The 16,299-nt window shown below is 40.8% G+C and overlaps 1 protein-coding gene across 1 annotated transcript in view; it reads left to right on the top strand.

The window, feature by feature from the left end:
• AOX1 (aldehyde oxidase 1) overlaps positions 1-16,299 on the top strand; it is a 90,769-nt gene that overhangs the window by 21,447 nt on the left and 53,023 nt on the right. The window contains 13 exon segments of the mRNA NM_001303261.1: positions 1-109; positions 2,117-2,243; positions 2,873-2,934; positions 4,354-4,443; positions 5,046-5,126; positions 5,908-6,052; positions 8,066-8,158; positions 9,163-9,314; positions 9,732-9,825; positions 11,138-11,247; positions 12,042-12,226; positions 13,369-13,531; positions 15,147-15,239. Of these exon segments, the coding sequence (NP_001290190.1) occupies positions 1-109; positions 2,117-2,243; positions 2,873-2,934; positions 4,354-4,443; positions 5,046-5,126; positions 5,908-6,052; positions 8,066-8,158; positions 9,163-9,314; positions 9,732-9,825; positions 11,138-11,247; positions 12,042-12,226; positions 13,369-13,531; positions 15,147-15,239 (1,504 nt within the window).

Here is a 16,299-nt window from a genome sequence, read left to right as displayed (position 1 = left end):
ACATTATCCAGCCAATGCCTGTCTGGTCCCCATATGTTCTTTGTACGGTGCTGCTGTCACCACGGTAGAAGGCATAGGAAGCACCAGCACCAGGATTCATCCTGTTCAGGTGAGGGTTGCGTCTTCCTTATAGGGTTTCTGTGCTTCAAAAACCATTGATGACATTGTGAGTGCCTCAGGTTGATAGAGTAGAGCAGTCTGAGCTCTGCGGCTTGGTGACTGAGCTGGGGCCAGGAGTGAAGCCTGGGACTTAAGGAATTTTTATGTCTGACTTCTTGGAAAGATATTCCAGGAAGACTGTTGTCGTTAGTTGCCATTGTATTGATTCTTCATGGTGACCCCCTGTGTGCAGAGTAGAACTGCTCCAGGGGGTTTTCAAGGCTGTGGCCTTGTAGAAGCAGATCACCAGACCTGTCTTCCAAGGCGCATCTGGGTGGATTTGAATCACCAACTTTTCCGCTAGTAATAAAGCGCTTAAATGTTTGCACCACCCAAAGCTACAGGAGGTTAAAAAAAATGTTTTTTAAAGAAAACTTGATACTACTGTTGTTTTTCTGTCCTACATTCTAATTGGAAACCCTGGTGATGTAGTGGTTAAGGGTTATGGCTGCTAACCCAAAGGTCAGCAGTTTGAACACCAGGCACTCCTTCGAAACTATGGGGGAAGTTCTACTCTGTCCAATAGTGTTGCTATGAATCGGATCGACTCGACAGCAATGGGTTGGGGTTTTTTTTTTTTTTTTTTTAATGTTCTGATTAGATGCTACCTATCCTTTTTTTATCCATGTTGCCTCTTTCTAACGCATAATGAAAAGGGAGCCATATGCAGTTGAGGGATATAGTTTATTTTTTTAAGTGCAAAATATGATTTTAAAGCTGAGTAGAAATCTCAGCTACCAAAAACATATGTTAAATTTATGCCTTGTTCAGAAGAAAGATAATAGGAGTTGTCGATGAATTTTAAGGCTCTTCTCCTAAGGCAGCACCTTGTTAGAGCTTTTGCTTCAACTGAAAGGGCACCTTCAGTCTTCTAACTCTTTAATTATTTATACAATGCCCGTAAAGATACTATTCCTACTTGTTTTTATCTAAGTTAATGGGAATCACTTCTGAGGAGAAGGTGAAGTAGGGAAGAGATGGGAACAACATAGAAAGTGAGCAAACTTTAAATTCTCTAGACTTAAAGGAATCTTGGGATCCATTTATTTTTTGTGAAACTGTATTATTTAGAGGGAGAGCATTCTCCCTGAGTCTTGGCCACACTTTGATTTACTAACCCATGCATAGCTCCTGTTGTTACAATGTAGCCAGAAGACAGCTTCCAAGATGGGGTCGCACCTTATCAATTAGACTCCAGAGAGAAAATGCTGGGGCGGTGGAAGGGAAAGGCATGGAAGACAGATAAAGAGAATGAGCCCTTCTTGAGGCTCTCTGGATTAACAAGGGCACTTTGTAAACTCCTATGTACTAAAGCATCAGGGCCATTGTTGTGAGGTGCCATGGAGTTGATTTCTGACACATAGCAACCCCATGTGATAGAGTAGCACTGGCCAGAGGGTTTTCTTGGCTGTAATCTTTACAGAAGCAGATCGCCAGATCTTTTCTCCTTCGGAGCTGCTGCGTGGGTTCAAGCTGCCAACCTTTCCGTTAGGAACTCGAAAAAGATTTTTCGTTTCATTTTTCAGTTTGCATGTAATTTGATACATTTTTCTAAGGACTTCAGGGAGTAGCCTTTATTTCAGTGATTCTCAACCTTGACTGTACATGGAACCACCTGGGGATCTTTAAAAATGCATGTCTGTGCCCTGTCCCCAGAGATTCTAAGTCGACTGGTCTGGTGTGCAGTGTGGGCCTTGGAAATTATAAAGCTCCGTAGATGATTCTAAAGGCTGAGAACCACCTTAGATGAGGCACAAAAGCTGGCGAGGCCCAGTTACCATGGCACCTCAACCCAATGAGGGGGAGGCACATGTTATGAGAGGGTTTTCTGGGGCCTCTTCTCAAACTTGAATTGGCCTTCAGATCACCTGGAGATCTTGCAAAAATGCAGGTTCTGATTCAGTAGGCTTGGGAAGAGGCACAAGATTCTGCATTTCTAAACTTTCTGTGCTTCCAGGAAAGGATCGCCAAGTGTCATGGCACCCAGTGTGGATTCTGCACCCCTGGGATGGTGATGTCCATGTACACACTGCTGAGGAACCACCCGGAGCCCTCTCTGGATCAGTTAACTGATGCCCTAAGTGGTAGGTCACATGTGTGTACTTTTATTTTGAAGTAATGACGATGATGATGACAGCAGCCAATATCGGATGCCTGCCACGTGCCATGGAGTCTCTGGGTGGTGCAAACAGTTAACATGCTCAGCTGCTAACCGAAAGATTGGAGGTTCAAGTCCACCCAGAGACACCTTGGAAGAAAGGCCTGGTTATCTCTTTCTAAAAAAATCAGCCATTGAAAACCCTATGGTGCACAGTTAGGAGCATGAATTGGAGTTGACTCAATGGCAACTGGGTTTTTTTGGCAACTGCTTTTGCCACTATATAATGCCTTTGGTCTTTCTGCCAGGTGAAGCGTAGATCTTGAATGTGACTACAGACCAAGAGTTTTTGGCTTGAAATCATTGTATTCTTTGAGCAGCTGTCATAAGCAGAGGACATAAAAACTGTTCACAGAGAGAAAGTACAAATAGCTGAGTTGCTAGAATCTGTCTCAGACTCTCAACCAAATACCCCAAGTAGCTGGTGGAAAAATCTGAATTTGTAGGTAAGGTAGACTGAAATATCAAGCAGTATGGGATCCCTCTTCCGACCCTACATTTGGCAGACCATGCCTCTCTCTAGGTGATTAACAGAGCTGGGTTTTCCTCCTTCAGGTAACCTGTGTCGTTGCACTGGATACAGGCCCATAATAGATGCTTGCAAGTCCTTCTGTAAAGTAAGTAGAAAAAAACTCATTATTGAGTATATTTTCCCCAATGTAACAAAATCATAGGGGTTGTCAAGTCAGTACTGACTCACAGTGAACCTGTGGACAACAGAACAAAACACTGCCTGGTCCTCCCAATTGTTGTTATGCTCAAGCCCATTGTTGCAGCCACTGTGTCAATCCCTCTAATTGATGGTCGTCTTCTTTTTCACTGACCCTCTGCTTTACCAAGCATGATGTCCTTCTCCAGGGACTGAGCCCTCCTGGCAACATGTCCAAAGTATGTGAGATGAAGTCTCACCATCCTCACTTCCAAGGAGCATTCCTGGTTGTACTTCTTGCAAGACAGATTTGTTCCTTCTTTTGGCAGTCCATGGTATATTCAATGTTCTTCTCCAACACCACAATTCAAAGGCGTCAGTTCTTCATCGGTCTTCCTTATTCATTGTCCCACTTTTGCATGCATATTAGGTGATTGAAGACACCGTGGCTTGGGTCAGGTGCATCTTAGTCTTCAAGGTGACATCTTTGCCTTTCAGCACTTTAAAGGGATCTCTTGCAGCTGATTTGCCCATTGCAATGCATCTTTTGATTTCTTGACTGCTGCTTCCAAAGTGTTTAAATGCTGTTATTTGATCTTGAGCAGGGTACTTAGCTTCATTTGTAGAACTTGCCCTGGTATTCATATAATAAGTGCCTAAGCACTTTGACCTTGGTCATGGTCATTGCTTCGTAGGGGTCTTTCCTGACCTGTTCAACTAGTGCTCCGGTCACCCAGTGTGCACACCTGTTGATGGTGTGTGTCTCACTGTGGTGCCTTTGCCTGTTTGCTCTTCTGTCTCTTCACTGGACTGTGGGCTGTTTGACAGCAGAGACTGTGTACTTCCAGGGCCAGTCACCATGCATTAATTGAGTAGCAACTCCGTAGATACTTGCTGAGTGAATGAATGAACAGACATCCTTGAGAATGAGGGGACATAAGATTGCTCTTTGGAAGTTAGACTATGGGATCAGTACATTATGGCTCAGAACAGAACAATGAGAATATGAGTAATACTTGTTAATATCTATTGCTAATATTTATCTAAAATATTAAATATATTAAATGTTATTAATACCAGCAATTAATAATTGTTAATTTTAATATTTATTATATACAAGGCTCTGTTGTAAAATCTTTACATATTTTAACTTATTTAATAATCTGATTATTCAAAGTTTTTGAGTAATAATTTTGAATTCAGAATTTCTTATCAGCTCTTATGCTTTTATTAGAAGTTGGTTTGGCTATATTTAAGTACAAATGGCTTTCTTTCATGACATCTAACAATACTGATCCTGTATTATGTGTCAAATGGCAGTCACTTATTTAATATTTGCTAGAATCAGCAGTAAATTCTTGGCGATTTTTTTTTCCCCACCCACTAGACTACTGACTGCTGTCAAAGTAAAGAAAATGGAGTTTGCTGTTTGGATGAAGAAATAAATGAATTGCCAGGATTTGAGGAAGGAAGTAAGGTCAGTGAAATGTAAACTCTTTATAAGGTTTTCTTAGGATATCACCAACAGTCAACTGACTCTTGGGAAGAATAAATGGCTGCCCAAATTGACTAATTTGAGGCATGTCAACATGTCGCCTCTTCTATTCTTACTCTACCTCTATCAAAATAATAATAATCATCTATCCTAGTAACTTGTCCTTCATTCCAGATATTACTGCTGTTCAAATATAACCATCTGTGGGAGAGAAAGTATGTTGAGCTCTTCTGTGTCTTAGTCTTAAAAAGCCCTTTTCAAGTCCTTTTTAAAGGACCAGCAATAAAGTGGAGTTGTCAGGGAGATGGAAGAGCAGTGGTAGGAGAGGTAGAAATTCCAGAAAATGTTCCTGTTCTCAGCTGTGCTGGGTGCTGCTGCCTCCCTGCCTCCTCTGCTGCCCCCAGACTCCAGAGAAAATGTACAGGGAGTTATGTAGGCTTTGGAGGCTCATTGACATTTGCACGGAGCTGCTAGTGACCAGATCTGCATTAGAGCCCTTGACTTAGAGCCAGGGGTGTGGCTAGACAGCTGTGTGGTTGGTTGGCTTATTTATCTATCTGCTTCTGATACTTTCTCTTTTTAAGACATGTCCAAAACTTTTCTCAGAAGAGGCATTTCTGCCATTGGACCCAACCCAGGAACTGATATTTCCTCCTGAGCTAATGGTAAGTAAGGCACCATTGGACTTATCCTAGAGGAATCCATGGTGAAATGTCAGGAAGAATATTTTCTTGTGGATCCTCTTAAAAGCTGATTGGAGAATAGGTAATACCCATCTCTGTCCTTAGTCCGAGGTGTGGGACTGAGGCAGAGGTGGAAGAAAGAGGGTGGAATCACCACAAGGGGACAGTTGACTGTAAAAAGCAACAAATGGTATCCGTAAAAAAAAAAGGTCATGAAGTGACATCACAACATTTGTACATGTAGATTTGTTTTCTACTTCCAGTTTTGCTGAAGCTTGTTCTTCCATAGAATGATTTGACAGAATAAGTGAAAATAAGTGAATTCTTTTGAGATATGACGATTCCAAAGGGAAATCAATGGGAAGAGTCCCCAAAGGGAATATTTTTTTGCAGTGCTCTTACCCTGGCCTCTGACTCCTAGTAAAGCTCTACTTTTAGGTCAATTTTTTTTCTTAAGATCTTTGTTTCCTTTCTTTACTTCTACAGCCGGAGCCCTGGTAGCACAGTGGTTAAGCTCTGGGCTGCTAACCAAAAGGTTGGTGGTTCAAACCCACCAGCTGCTCCACAGGAGAAAAGACCTGGCAATCTGCTCCTGTAAAGATTATAGCCTAGGAAACCCTATGGAGTAGTTCTACTCTGTCCCATAGGGTCGCTATGAGTTGAAAGTGGCTCAATGGCACACAACAACAGCTTCTACAATAATAGAGTAGAACAGATGAAAATGTCACAAAGTGATCTTGGTTCCCTATTGCTTTTTCAATAGATAATAGCTGAGAAACAGCCACAAAGGACCAGGGTTTTTGGTGGAGAGAGAATGACATGGATTTCCCCAGCGACCCTGAAGGAACTTCTGGAAGCTAAAGTCAACTATCCCCAGGCTCCTATTGTGATGGGGAACACCTCTGTGGGTATGTAGGACCCCAGAGTCTTCTATGGGGAAACTGAGGAAGGGGGTCACCTCACATATGGATGTTCTCAGGAAAAGTAGCCTGAAATATCATCTTTAATCCATTAGAAATTTTCGAGGTCAATCAAATAAATCCTTATTTCCCCTCACTGGAGCAGTGTACGGATTTGTCCCCACAAGGGCTGCTTTGTAGCAAATCCGCAGCAACATTTAGAATGAAAGCTCTCCTGCTTTTCCACTTGGGTCTTGATCTTAGGCCTGTATTTGCTATTGCTCTTTGTTTCTTTTCTGTGGTGTCTCAATAGGTATTAGAAGTTTTTCTTAAACTGCAATTTCAGGGTCTGCCTGTTGTATCCAGTATAGGCTCAGTTTGACTGCCTACTTCTTTGAGGAGCACCCTGGATCCTCCCAAAGAGAATTTTGACTATCCCACATGGCCCAGGGTTGAAGGCTGATGATTCCAAAGTGTCTTTCAAGCTTAATGAAAATCCATCCAGCGATTCTGTGTGTTTGTGTGTGTATGAGAAATTTGGCAATAACCAGATCAGTAGAACATAAATGTTATATATTTAAAAACATCAGTTTGAAGCACAATTTCCAAATTAAAAGGGCAGTAAGGTAAGAGAATGAAAAGACACGGCACAGACTGAGAGAAAATATTTGCAAACCACATGTCTGATAAAGTACTTGTGTCCAAGATATGTAAAGAACTCTTAAAACTCAACAATAAGAAAACAAGCCAATTTTAAAATGGGCAAAAGATCTGAACTGACATCTCACCAAAAGAGATACACAGATGGCAAATAAGCACATAAGAAGATGCTTGATATCATATGTCATTAGAGAATTACAAATTAAAACAATAATGAGGTACCAGTGCTGTTGCTGTATGCCGTCGAGTCAATTCCATCTCATAGTGACCCTGTAGTAGACCGCCCCATAGGGTTTCCTAGTCTGTTATCTTTACAGGAGCAGATTGCCAGGTCTTTTCTTCTGCAGAGCCACTGGTAGATTCAAACCACTGACCTTTGGTTAACAGGCGAGTGCTTAACCATTGTGCCACCAGGGCTCCTTGAGATACCCCTAGACACCTATTAAATGACTGAAGTCCAAAACCCTGACAGCACCAAATGTTGGCAAGGATATGGAGCAACAGAAGCTCTTATTCATTACTGATGGGAATGTAAAACAGTACAGCCGTGTTGGAAGACAGTCTGGCCGTTTCCTACCAAGCTAAACATGGGCTTACCATACAATCCAGCAGTTTCATTCCTAGGTATGAAAACTTACATCCACACAAAACCTGCACACAAATGTTTATAGCAACTTTTTTCATAATTGCCAAAACCTGGAAGCAACCAAGATGTTATTCAATAGGTAGATGAATAAACAAACTGTGGTACATCCATACAATGGAGTATTATTCAGCGATGAAAAGAAATAAGCTATCAAGCTACCAAAAGACATGGAGGAACCTTAAATGCATATTGCTAAGTGAAAGAAGCCAGTCTGAAAGCGCTACATGCTGTATAATTCCAACTATATGACGTTCTGGAAAAGGCAAAACTATAGGGATAGTTAAAAAAAAAAAAAATCAACGGTTGCCAGGGATTCAGTGAGGTAAGAAAGGGGTAAATAGGTGGAGCACAGGGCATTTTAAGGGTAGTGAAACTACTTTGTATGATACAATAATGACATGCATTTGTCAAAACCCATAGGATTGTATAAGGCGAAGAGTGTAATGTAAACTATGGGCCTTAGTTAATAGTAACAGTATCAGTGTTAATTCATCAGTTATAACAAATGTACTACGTAAATGCAAGACGTTAATCAGCCAAGAAACAGTATGCAGAGGAAGAGGGAGTATATGGGAACTCTCCATTTTTGTGCAATTTTTCTATAAACCTAAAACCACTCTAAAAAATACAGTCCATTGAATTTTTTTTTTTTTTTAAGACAGTAACCCTCTTTATCCTAGCCTTCTTCTTATTTTCTTTTTTTCCTAATCCTTTAGGACCTGAAGTGAAATTTAAAGGCATCTTTCACCCAGTTATTCTTTTTCCTGGTAGCATTGCAGAACTGAGTGTTGTAAAACATGCAGATAATGGTGAGTTCTTAAGGTCACTGTTTTCTTTGTTAAAATGTACTAATCAATTTATTTCCCTTGTCCAGCTAACAAGTGGAAAAAGAATCATTCCTAATTGTAATATATAGAGAGATTCTCTTCTTGTAAGAATTATAACATTCTGGAAGCAGGTCCGAGGGAGAATTCTCTATCGTTATACCAGATACTACTTGCCTGAACAGTCAGATTTCTACTGAAGAATGTTTTGTGGCCGCAGTGTCAGAGAAATGTATCAATTATTGAATGAAGAGTACTGTGCTAGGTGCTAGATGAATGGAACACATTCTTTGCTCTTCAGAAACATAGTAAGGAAAGCAAGTTTATATAACAAGCAATTTACGGACTGATTTTTTCCATTTGCAAGGGAAATTGTTTTAATGGCAATGAGAAGCAATGTAAATGTGGGTTTGAAGTGTAAGGTCTACAGTCTAATTCTTTTTTTGAGAATATACACAGCAAAACATATACGAATTTAACCATTTCTACATGTACCATTTAGTGATATTCTCTGAGTTGTGCAACCATTCTCACCCTCCTTTTCTGAGTTGTTCCTCCCCCATTAACAAAAACTCACTGTCCCCTAAGGTTCCTAAGGATTCTTTCGAGTTGCTGTTGTCAATTTTATCCCATATAGATGGTAGAGTCTAATTCTTTACTATGCCATAAAACAGCTGTAAGAAATTAGGCAAGTGGCCTAACTGAATCTCAGTTTCATCCTATGTGAAATGGGGCTATTAATAACTTACGGGCTTGTTAGGATTCAAGGAGATTCTATAAAGCATTCAGCATAGTGCTTGACACAGTGGGTGCTCCAAGAATTTAGCCTCCATCAGCTCCGTCAGCTCCATCAGCTCCATCAGCTCTATCAGCACCAATAAGCAGGGCAGCATGGTATCCAGTATAAAGATTCCATGTTTGCAACATTGATCTAACCGACATTTCCAGGTCAGTAGTGATCGCATTGTGTTACTTCCAAATCATTTCAGGGCTGACCGTAGGTGCTGGCCTCAGCCTGGCCCAGGTGAAGGAAATCCTGTCTGATGTGGTCCAGAAGCTTCCAGAGGAGAAGACGCAGACGTTCCGGGCTCTCTTGAAGCATTTGGGAACTCTGGCTGGGTCACAGATCAGGAACATGGCTGTATGTATTTGGTGACAGTAAACCCTCTGGTAGGTGTCCCTTGGGTGACTGTTCCAGGTGAATTGTGACATTGTCATTCTTTTGGAATGGACAAAAAGAATAGTATCCTAAAGCCTTGCTTAATACTTACGTTAGCACTTTTATTTTGCTAATTGCATTGTTATTGCTGTCGTTAGGTGCCATCGAGTCAATTTTCGACTCATAGTGACCCCATGTGACAGAGTAGAACTGCCCCATAGGGCTCCCTAGGCTGTAATCCTTACGGGAGCAGATGGCCAGGTATTTTCTCCTGTGGAGCCACTGGTGGCTTTGAACCCCTGACCTTTCGGTTAGCAGCTGAGCACTTAGCCATTTTGCTGCCAGGGCTCCGTGGTAATTAAATTACTGGAGTGAAAATGATTCATTATTTTTAAAAAGACTTTAGGAGGCCACATCATGAGCAGGCATCTAGATTCCGATCTGAATCCCCTCCTGGCCGTGGGCAATTGTACCCTCAACTTGCTATCAAAAGGTAAGCGGCAACTCCTATTTGGGAATTACTAAGACTGCTCTTCCTACCGCTTTTCCTCTCTGTGGTAGGAGGAAGTCCAATTTTGAAAATGACTCTTCAAAATATTAATAATTCTCTCTGACTTTCTGCATGCAGGTAAAGCTGGTCAGTCTGGTCCTAATTCCGCACATTCCTAATCTCTTCATGTCTTTCTTTTATGACCTTGTGTTAGATATTTTTCTATGCTGGCTGCCATCCGTTGAACATGCTTATGTCGGTTAGTGTCTAGATGTGACCTAAGTAGTGGAGAGAGCTATTCACTATCAACAACTATTGGGCCCTTTTGTTCAAGACATTCTCTAGATAGCGTTCTGACTCCCATACCAAGCTGTGGGCTCCACTTAACTTATGGTTCAATGGAAGCCTGTAGGTTTTTTTTTTGTTCTGTTGAACAATGGCTGAATTTCATTCTGTATTTATTTATTTGACTTCATTGTTTTTCGAAACAAAGTTTAGGACTTTTAATTTATCTTATTCCAACTTGTTCAGACATTGTTAGGAAGTTCTAATTAGTCTTTCCTAATTTTTTTCCCATTTAAAAATACAGCCTAGTTTTCTGTGACCCGCATTGTTAAATACCCACTCCTCACGTTATCTAAATCACAAAATTATCTTAGGCAGGAGGATTTGCGTGAAGAGTTTCTAATGTAAGTAACATTCCTTAAAAAGTTCATGCCGTGAGAACCAGGTTTTGTGATGTGATCATAGACATTAAAATCTTACCTTTGATCCCAAAGTACATTTTATTATAGCTTTAAGCTGTTCTTCCCCTGATATATTGGTTAAAGAACCAAAGTTCTTTAGGTGCTGCAAGAAAGTATAAACAAATAAGATGGTGTCTCACTAGTATACAAACTCATTAAAGGCAATTTGTTTATTTGTTTTTGTGTCCCTGGTACGTAGAAGGGTTCCTGGCTATAAACAATAAATGTATGTTGAATGACTTGATCAATGTATCAAAAGAGATATTAATACCTGCCCTCTAATTAGAAAGCTCAAAGTGAACTATACTGTTCAGGAAGGGAATTGCTAAGGCCCTGTTCTACCTGAAATTCCAGGCTACTCTCCTAGATGTTTTTTATTTATAAGCAAGGAAGGAAAAAACGAGATAGGGCCTAGACTAGAAAAAACATTGGAAGATACCATTGTAGGGTACTTCTCCCATACAATCAGTTTCCTGAGGTATGTGGTAGAATTATTTTCTAGGTGTGGGAAGTTTGATTTTTTAAATAGACAGAATGGATCCCAGGGAAAGCATGATTTCTCTCTGCAGACGGAGAACGGCAGATTCCTTTAAATGAGCAATTTCTCAGAAAGTGCTCTGAAGCTGATCTTAAGCCTAAAGAAATCCTGATCTCTGTGAATATCCCCTACTCGAGGAAGGTGAGAACGTCCTTCTTTCAATTTCCTGGTTTACCTGTTTACTCTAAAGCGTGTTCATGTTTACAGGGAAGATAAAAGCCCAACTTCAGGAAATGGTACAAGATCATTATTTTAAGAGGAATTGTGAATATTTAGGAAACTGGTGGCATAGTGGTTAAGTGCTACGGCTGTTAACCAGAGGGTTGGCAGTTCAAATCCACCAGGCACTCCTTGGAAACTCTATGGAGCAGTTCTACTCTGTTCTCTAGGGTCGCTATGAGTTGGAATCGACTCAACGGCACTGGGTTTGGTTTGGTTTGGTGAATAGTTACCTGTTACTAGAATTATGCCTTCCCTATTATTTCTAGAATCAAGAGATTATCTCTACCATTCTCTCTCTGCCTCTCTCTTTCCCTTAATCTCTGTGCCCCTCACTCTAAGGTTACTTTCTAGGAGATTTTTTAAAATGTCTCATAAATCCTTTCCCTAAATATCTCTGCCTGTATCCTGAGGTTTGAAAGAAGGCTAAAAAGCAAACCAACAAAAACAAAAAATATTTGCAATAGAACAGAGTAGAAAGAACAGGGGATTTGCAGTCAGACAATGCAGGTTTGAATCCTGATTTCGAGACCTACTATGACTTTGAACTGTTGATGTGATCACTGTGAACCTGAGGTCCCTCATCTGTAAATGGGAATGATCAGGCTGCCGTGGAGGGTATGAGGATCACCAGCTGAGGCCACATGCATAAGCTGCCTAGTGCATAGTTGGTCCTCAGCGTGTTTCTCTATGTGGCACTTAACTTTGAATTTCAGTGGGAATTTGTGTCCGCCTTCCGCCAAGCTCAGCGGCGACAGAATGCGCTGGCGATAGTCAATTCGGGAATGAGAGTCTTTTTTGGAGGAGGGGACGGCATCATTAGAGAGTTATCCATCTCCTATGGCGGCGTTGGTCCCACCACCATCTGTGCAAAGAATGCCTGCCAGAAACTCATCGGAAGGTATGGCATCATGTCCTTAGGCACCGAGTAACGGACCAGCTCTTTTGTGGTGAGATGTAACTAGAAGAAGAAAAATGCTTAGTTCTTTTCTATTTAATGGCACAGATTTCCAATAAGATTTCTTGATTATGTATGATTTTATTTCCATATGTCTTGATTTCGGTGAACTGTGAAGCAGACATTGTATAGTATGTGTGTGTGGGAGAGAAAAAGAAATAACAGCTTCTCCCAATAAAATGATGGTTTACTATAATGAAATATAGATCATGTGAACTTGTTCTATAATAAATGGCTAAATACATTGGCTTAACTCATGTGTTGTACCTATAGGTAATATTGATAGTGAATACTTTTGAGCATTTACTAGGGATCAGATACCCTTCCAGAGAAGTAATTTTGAGTAGTGGTATAAACTTGAGCCAGAGTGTAAACTTGAGCCACACTGCCTGGGTCCTAATCTCAACTGGACCTCTGTTAACTATGAGATCTCAGTCAGCTTACGGCACCTCAGTTTCTTCATCTGTCACACAGGGATAATCATATCTACCCCATGGGCAGTTGGGAGAATTAAATGAGTGAATACACATAAGGTATTTAAGACAGAACCTGGTATGCAGTAATGGTGCAGGTAAGGTAATGTAAGGGTCGGTTTCTCCTGGGCTGAGGACTTTACATGGCTGTCATTTCTTTCTCATGACCATTCAGCATGGAAGGTTCTAGTGTTATTCACCTCTTACAGATGAGGAAGTGATGAGGCCCGGACCAGATACCTTGAGAGTCCTGGAGCCCAGATTTGGACTCAGGTTGCCTGGCTCCAGAACTTGTACTCTTATTTCCTGCATTAAACTATGGCTCTTTGCCTTACAAAGGAGCCCTGGTGGTGCACTGGTGAAGCGTTTGGCTGCTAACCAGAAGGTCGGAGGTTCGGCCTTTCGGTCACTCCAAGGGAGAAAGATGTGGTAGTCAGCTTCCATAAAGATTTACAGCCTTGGCAACCCTACGGGGCAGTTCTACTCCATCCTGTAGGGTCTCTGTGATTCGGAATTGATTCAACAGCAGCAGGGATTTGCCTCACACATTGGCTGAACCTGTGGAATGGTGAGTTCTGTGAGGCTAGGAGATTTCTCTGTTGACTCTCACAGGCCCTGGAACGAAGAGATGCTGGATGCAGCTTGCAGGCTGATTCTGGATGAAGTCTCCCTCCCAGGCTCAGCACCGGGTGGGAAGGTGGAATTCAAGCGAACTCTCATCATCAGCTTCCTCTTTAAGTTTTACTTGGAAGTGTCACAGATCTTGAAGAGGCTGGTAAATGGAACTGATCATGAATTCATGTATTAGCTTTCCCAGTACTGAGGGCCATAGTGACACCCAAAGTGGAGACAACAACCCTTGCCAAATATCTACAGAATGTAAAACACAAGAAGGAAGAAACATAGGCTTGCTGGGCATACATCAGACTGTTGATAGGGTGGGGCTCCTGGGGAGAATTGCAGGGAGAGCTCAGAATTGCGTGGATTTTAACACCACTCGGTGTGTTTTTGACCTGTTTTTCTAGTGAATGTGCAGAAAACTTGTTAACGGCTTGAACACATTTTCCCTCAGTAAAGCATTTCCTCCACTCGTTGAGGCTTACCTGTATGCTTTTGACTTTCTTCTCTAGTTTCAGCTTCATTCTCTCACCTCTAATATGATGGCGGCCACTCCACACAGTTATTACAAAATGAGTCATTGTAGAAAAGGGCTTAATACGGTTCCTAGCACTTCAGAGGGGCATTCTCTTGCCTGGTCTCCCTTTTGACAAACAAGTAGAGTTACAAGATTGTTGGCTAGGGAGGTACATACTAACAGAATTTCTCTGAATAATTTGGAAATTAAGCCATATTGCCCTCATTAACCCCATGCTGCAACCAGCTGACTAGACTAGAAGCCAAGAACACCCTTCATGTGGTAAAGAAATTAGTATCATCACTTTAAATAAGAGATACAAAATTCTCTCTTATCATTGCTCTTGAAAGTATCTTCTCATTATAGATGAGATCAACTAAGAACCAAAAGGGTTGTATCAAATTTTTGAGAATGGAAGCTGGAAAACATGTATTAGTCCACTTGCCACCAGGTAATCAGATGAGAAAAAGAAAAAGCCAATTGTAAGCTTGCCCAATTAATAGCAAGCTGATAGAATTTCTTAGTAAATTAGTGATATAATTTAAAGCTCCCACTTGAAGTTGTATACATTCAACTTCCTCTCTTTAAAAGTAATAGCCTTTGTTGACTTTAATTTTCTCTTAAAATTTTTTAAATTATAAAAAATGGTCCTTAGGTGTATCGTTCAAAGTCTTGTATAAAGACCCAAATGAGCTACTTCCTACAGGCCTGAGAGGTGTTCTTCCTGGGGACCTGGACTGCTTCCTCCTGTGGGGCAGGGGAAGGATGTGGCCTCTGCATGTTTCTTTCTACCTGGTTGGCCAGGTGGTGCAGAGGAGAGTTGTACACTCATTTGCAATGGTGTCCTCTTGCTCTGATATTTTCTTGGTTTAAGTATTCTCTTCCTTTCCATTCTATTTACTTTGCTTCTATCTTCCTATATTATTGGTTTGTAAATCCTCAAACCATTTGGGAAAGTATGTGAGAAGATCATAAGACACATGGAGATGTTAGAAGTCAGTGATATACTACTATCTTCATTTGGCTTTTCGCAATAGGTGTAGTATGTACATTCCCTTCAGAGTATATGTCCTTGAAGCCAGGGAGTTCCTTGTATCCCAAAAGTGCTGAATATGGCGAGTACTTCATATGGCTTGACTTGACCAGTAGACATGCTTGCTGAGAATCACGTGATCCTCCCTTCTAAAGTCATTCTAAAAAAAAAAAAAAGTCATTCTAGCACATTTTAAATATCTACGACCATTCTACTTTACAGGACCCTGTTCACTATCCTAGCCTTGCAGACAAGTATGAAAGTGCTTTAGAAGATCTTCACTCCAAACATCACTGGAGTATATCCAAGTACCAGGTTAGTGGCATTTTTTTTTTTTAATTCCAAGGGCCTGGACAGTAGCTCCTTCACCTGAACAATTCCACTTATCTCTCAAGCTTTATAGACCCAAGCTTCCCTCTGGTGAACTCAAAGCCTCCAGTAGTGTTAATTAAAACTTCAAAATCATTAAGAATTGAGATTAAAAACAAATAAATGCAATGATCATTTTAAAGAAAAATGTCTATTTTGATCTTGAAGGTTGTGTGTTTTGTCCTGTGACCTTGTGCCACCGACATGAATGAGCCGGCTAGCTTGCCACACGCTTTTCTTTCTTGGCATTGTGGAGTCGGGTCACAACCAAAGCCACATTCCTGTCAGAGCTGGAGGGCTGCTTTGATTTCATTTCCAGAGAAACAGGAAAAGGCAGTCCCTGTAAGCTGGTAAAAATGCAGTAATGATTTTTTAAAAATTAAGCTGAGGATTTGTTTTTTTTTTGAATGTGGAGATACTTTGTCTCCCCAACCCCTGTTCTCTGTGATTTTTCTGTGAGGTACATCTTAGAGTTGAATCAAATATAGCACCTAAGAGCTGTTTGAGCTCTCCTAATGAAGGCTGAATGTTAGAACAAAATTCCTCATAACTTAGAAATGGAATTTTCTTCCATAACATTGGAAAAATATCATCTGAAGTCATCCTGTTGATACACTGGATAAGATTCAGTATGTTTTTCCTTGAAATCATTATTTTAAAAAAACTTGACCTTGAAAGTTTTATCAAGTCAAAAACATGAAGTGGCTTTTTAAAGCATCTGTGCATTGAATCTGTTGTTGGATTTTGTTATAAAAGCTTGAAGTATGTTGTAATGAACATCAAAGTTGGTGTATATGCCTTGAGATTTTAAGTTCAGTACATTCAAAAATTGAAATATGCAAAACTCCATTGAAAGTGATCATTCTGGGAAAGTTGAAAACCGCTTTCCTTATCTTTTGTGGTGTCTAAAATATGGCAGCTGCAACCGTCTGCACATAAGTATCCAACCAAGTAAATATCACTTTGACAATGAATAGATTTTAGAAGGGAACAACAGTGGCAACAA

This window comes from Loxodonta africana, chromosome 6 (genome assembly GCF_030014295.1).
Source record: "Loxodonta africana isolate mLoxAfr1 chromosome 6, mLoxAfr1.hap2, whole genome shotgun sequence".
Taxonomy (NCBI): Eukaryota; Metazoa; Chordata; class Mammalia; order Proboscidea; family Elephantidae; genus Loxodonta; species Loxodonta africana.
Note: the sequence above shows the minus strand (reverse complement) of the source record. Positions and strands in the feature narration are given on the sequence as shown.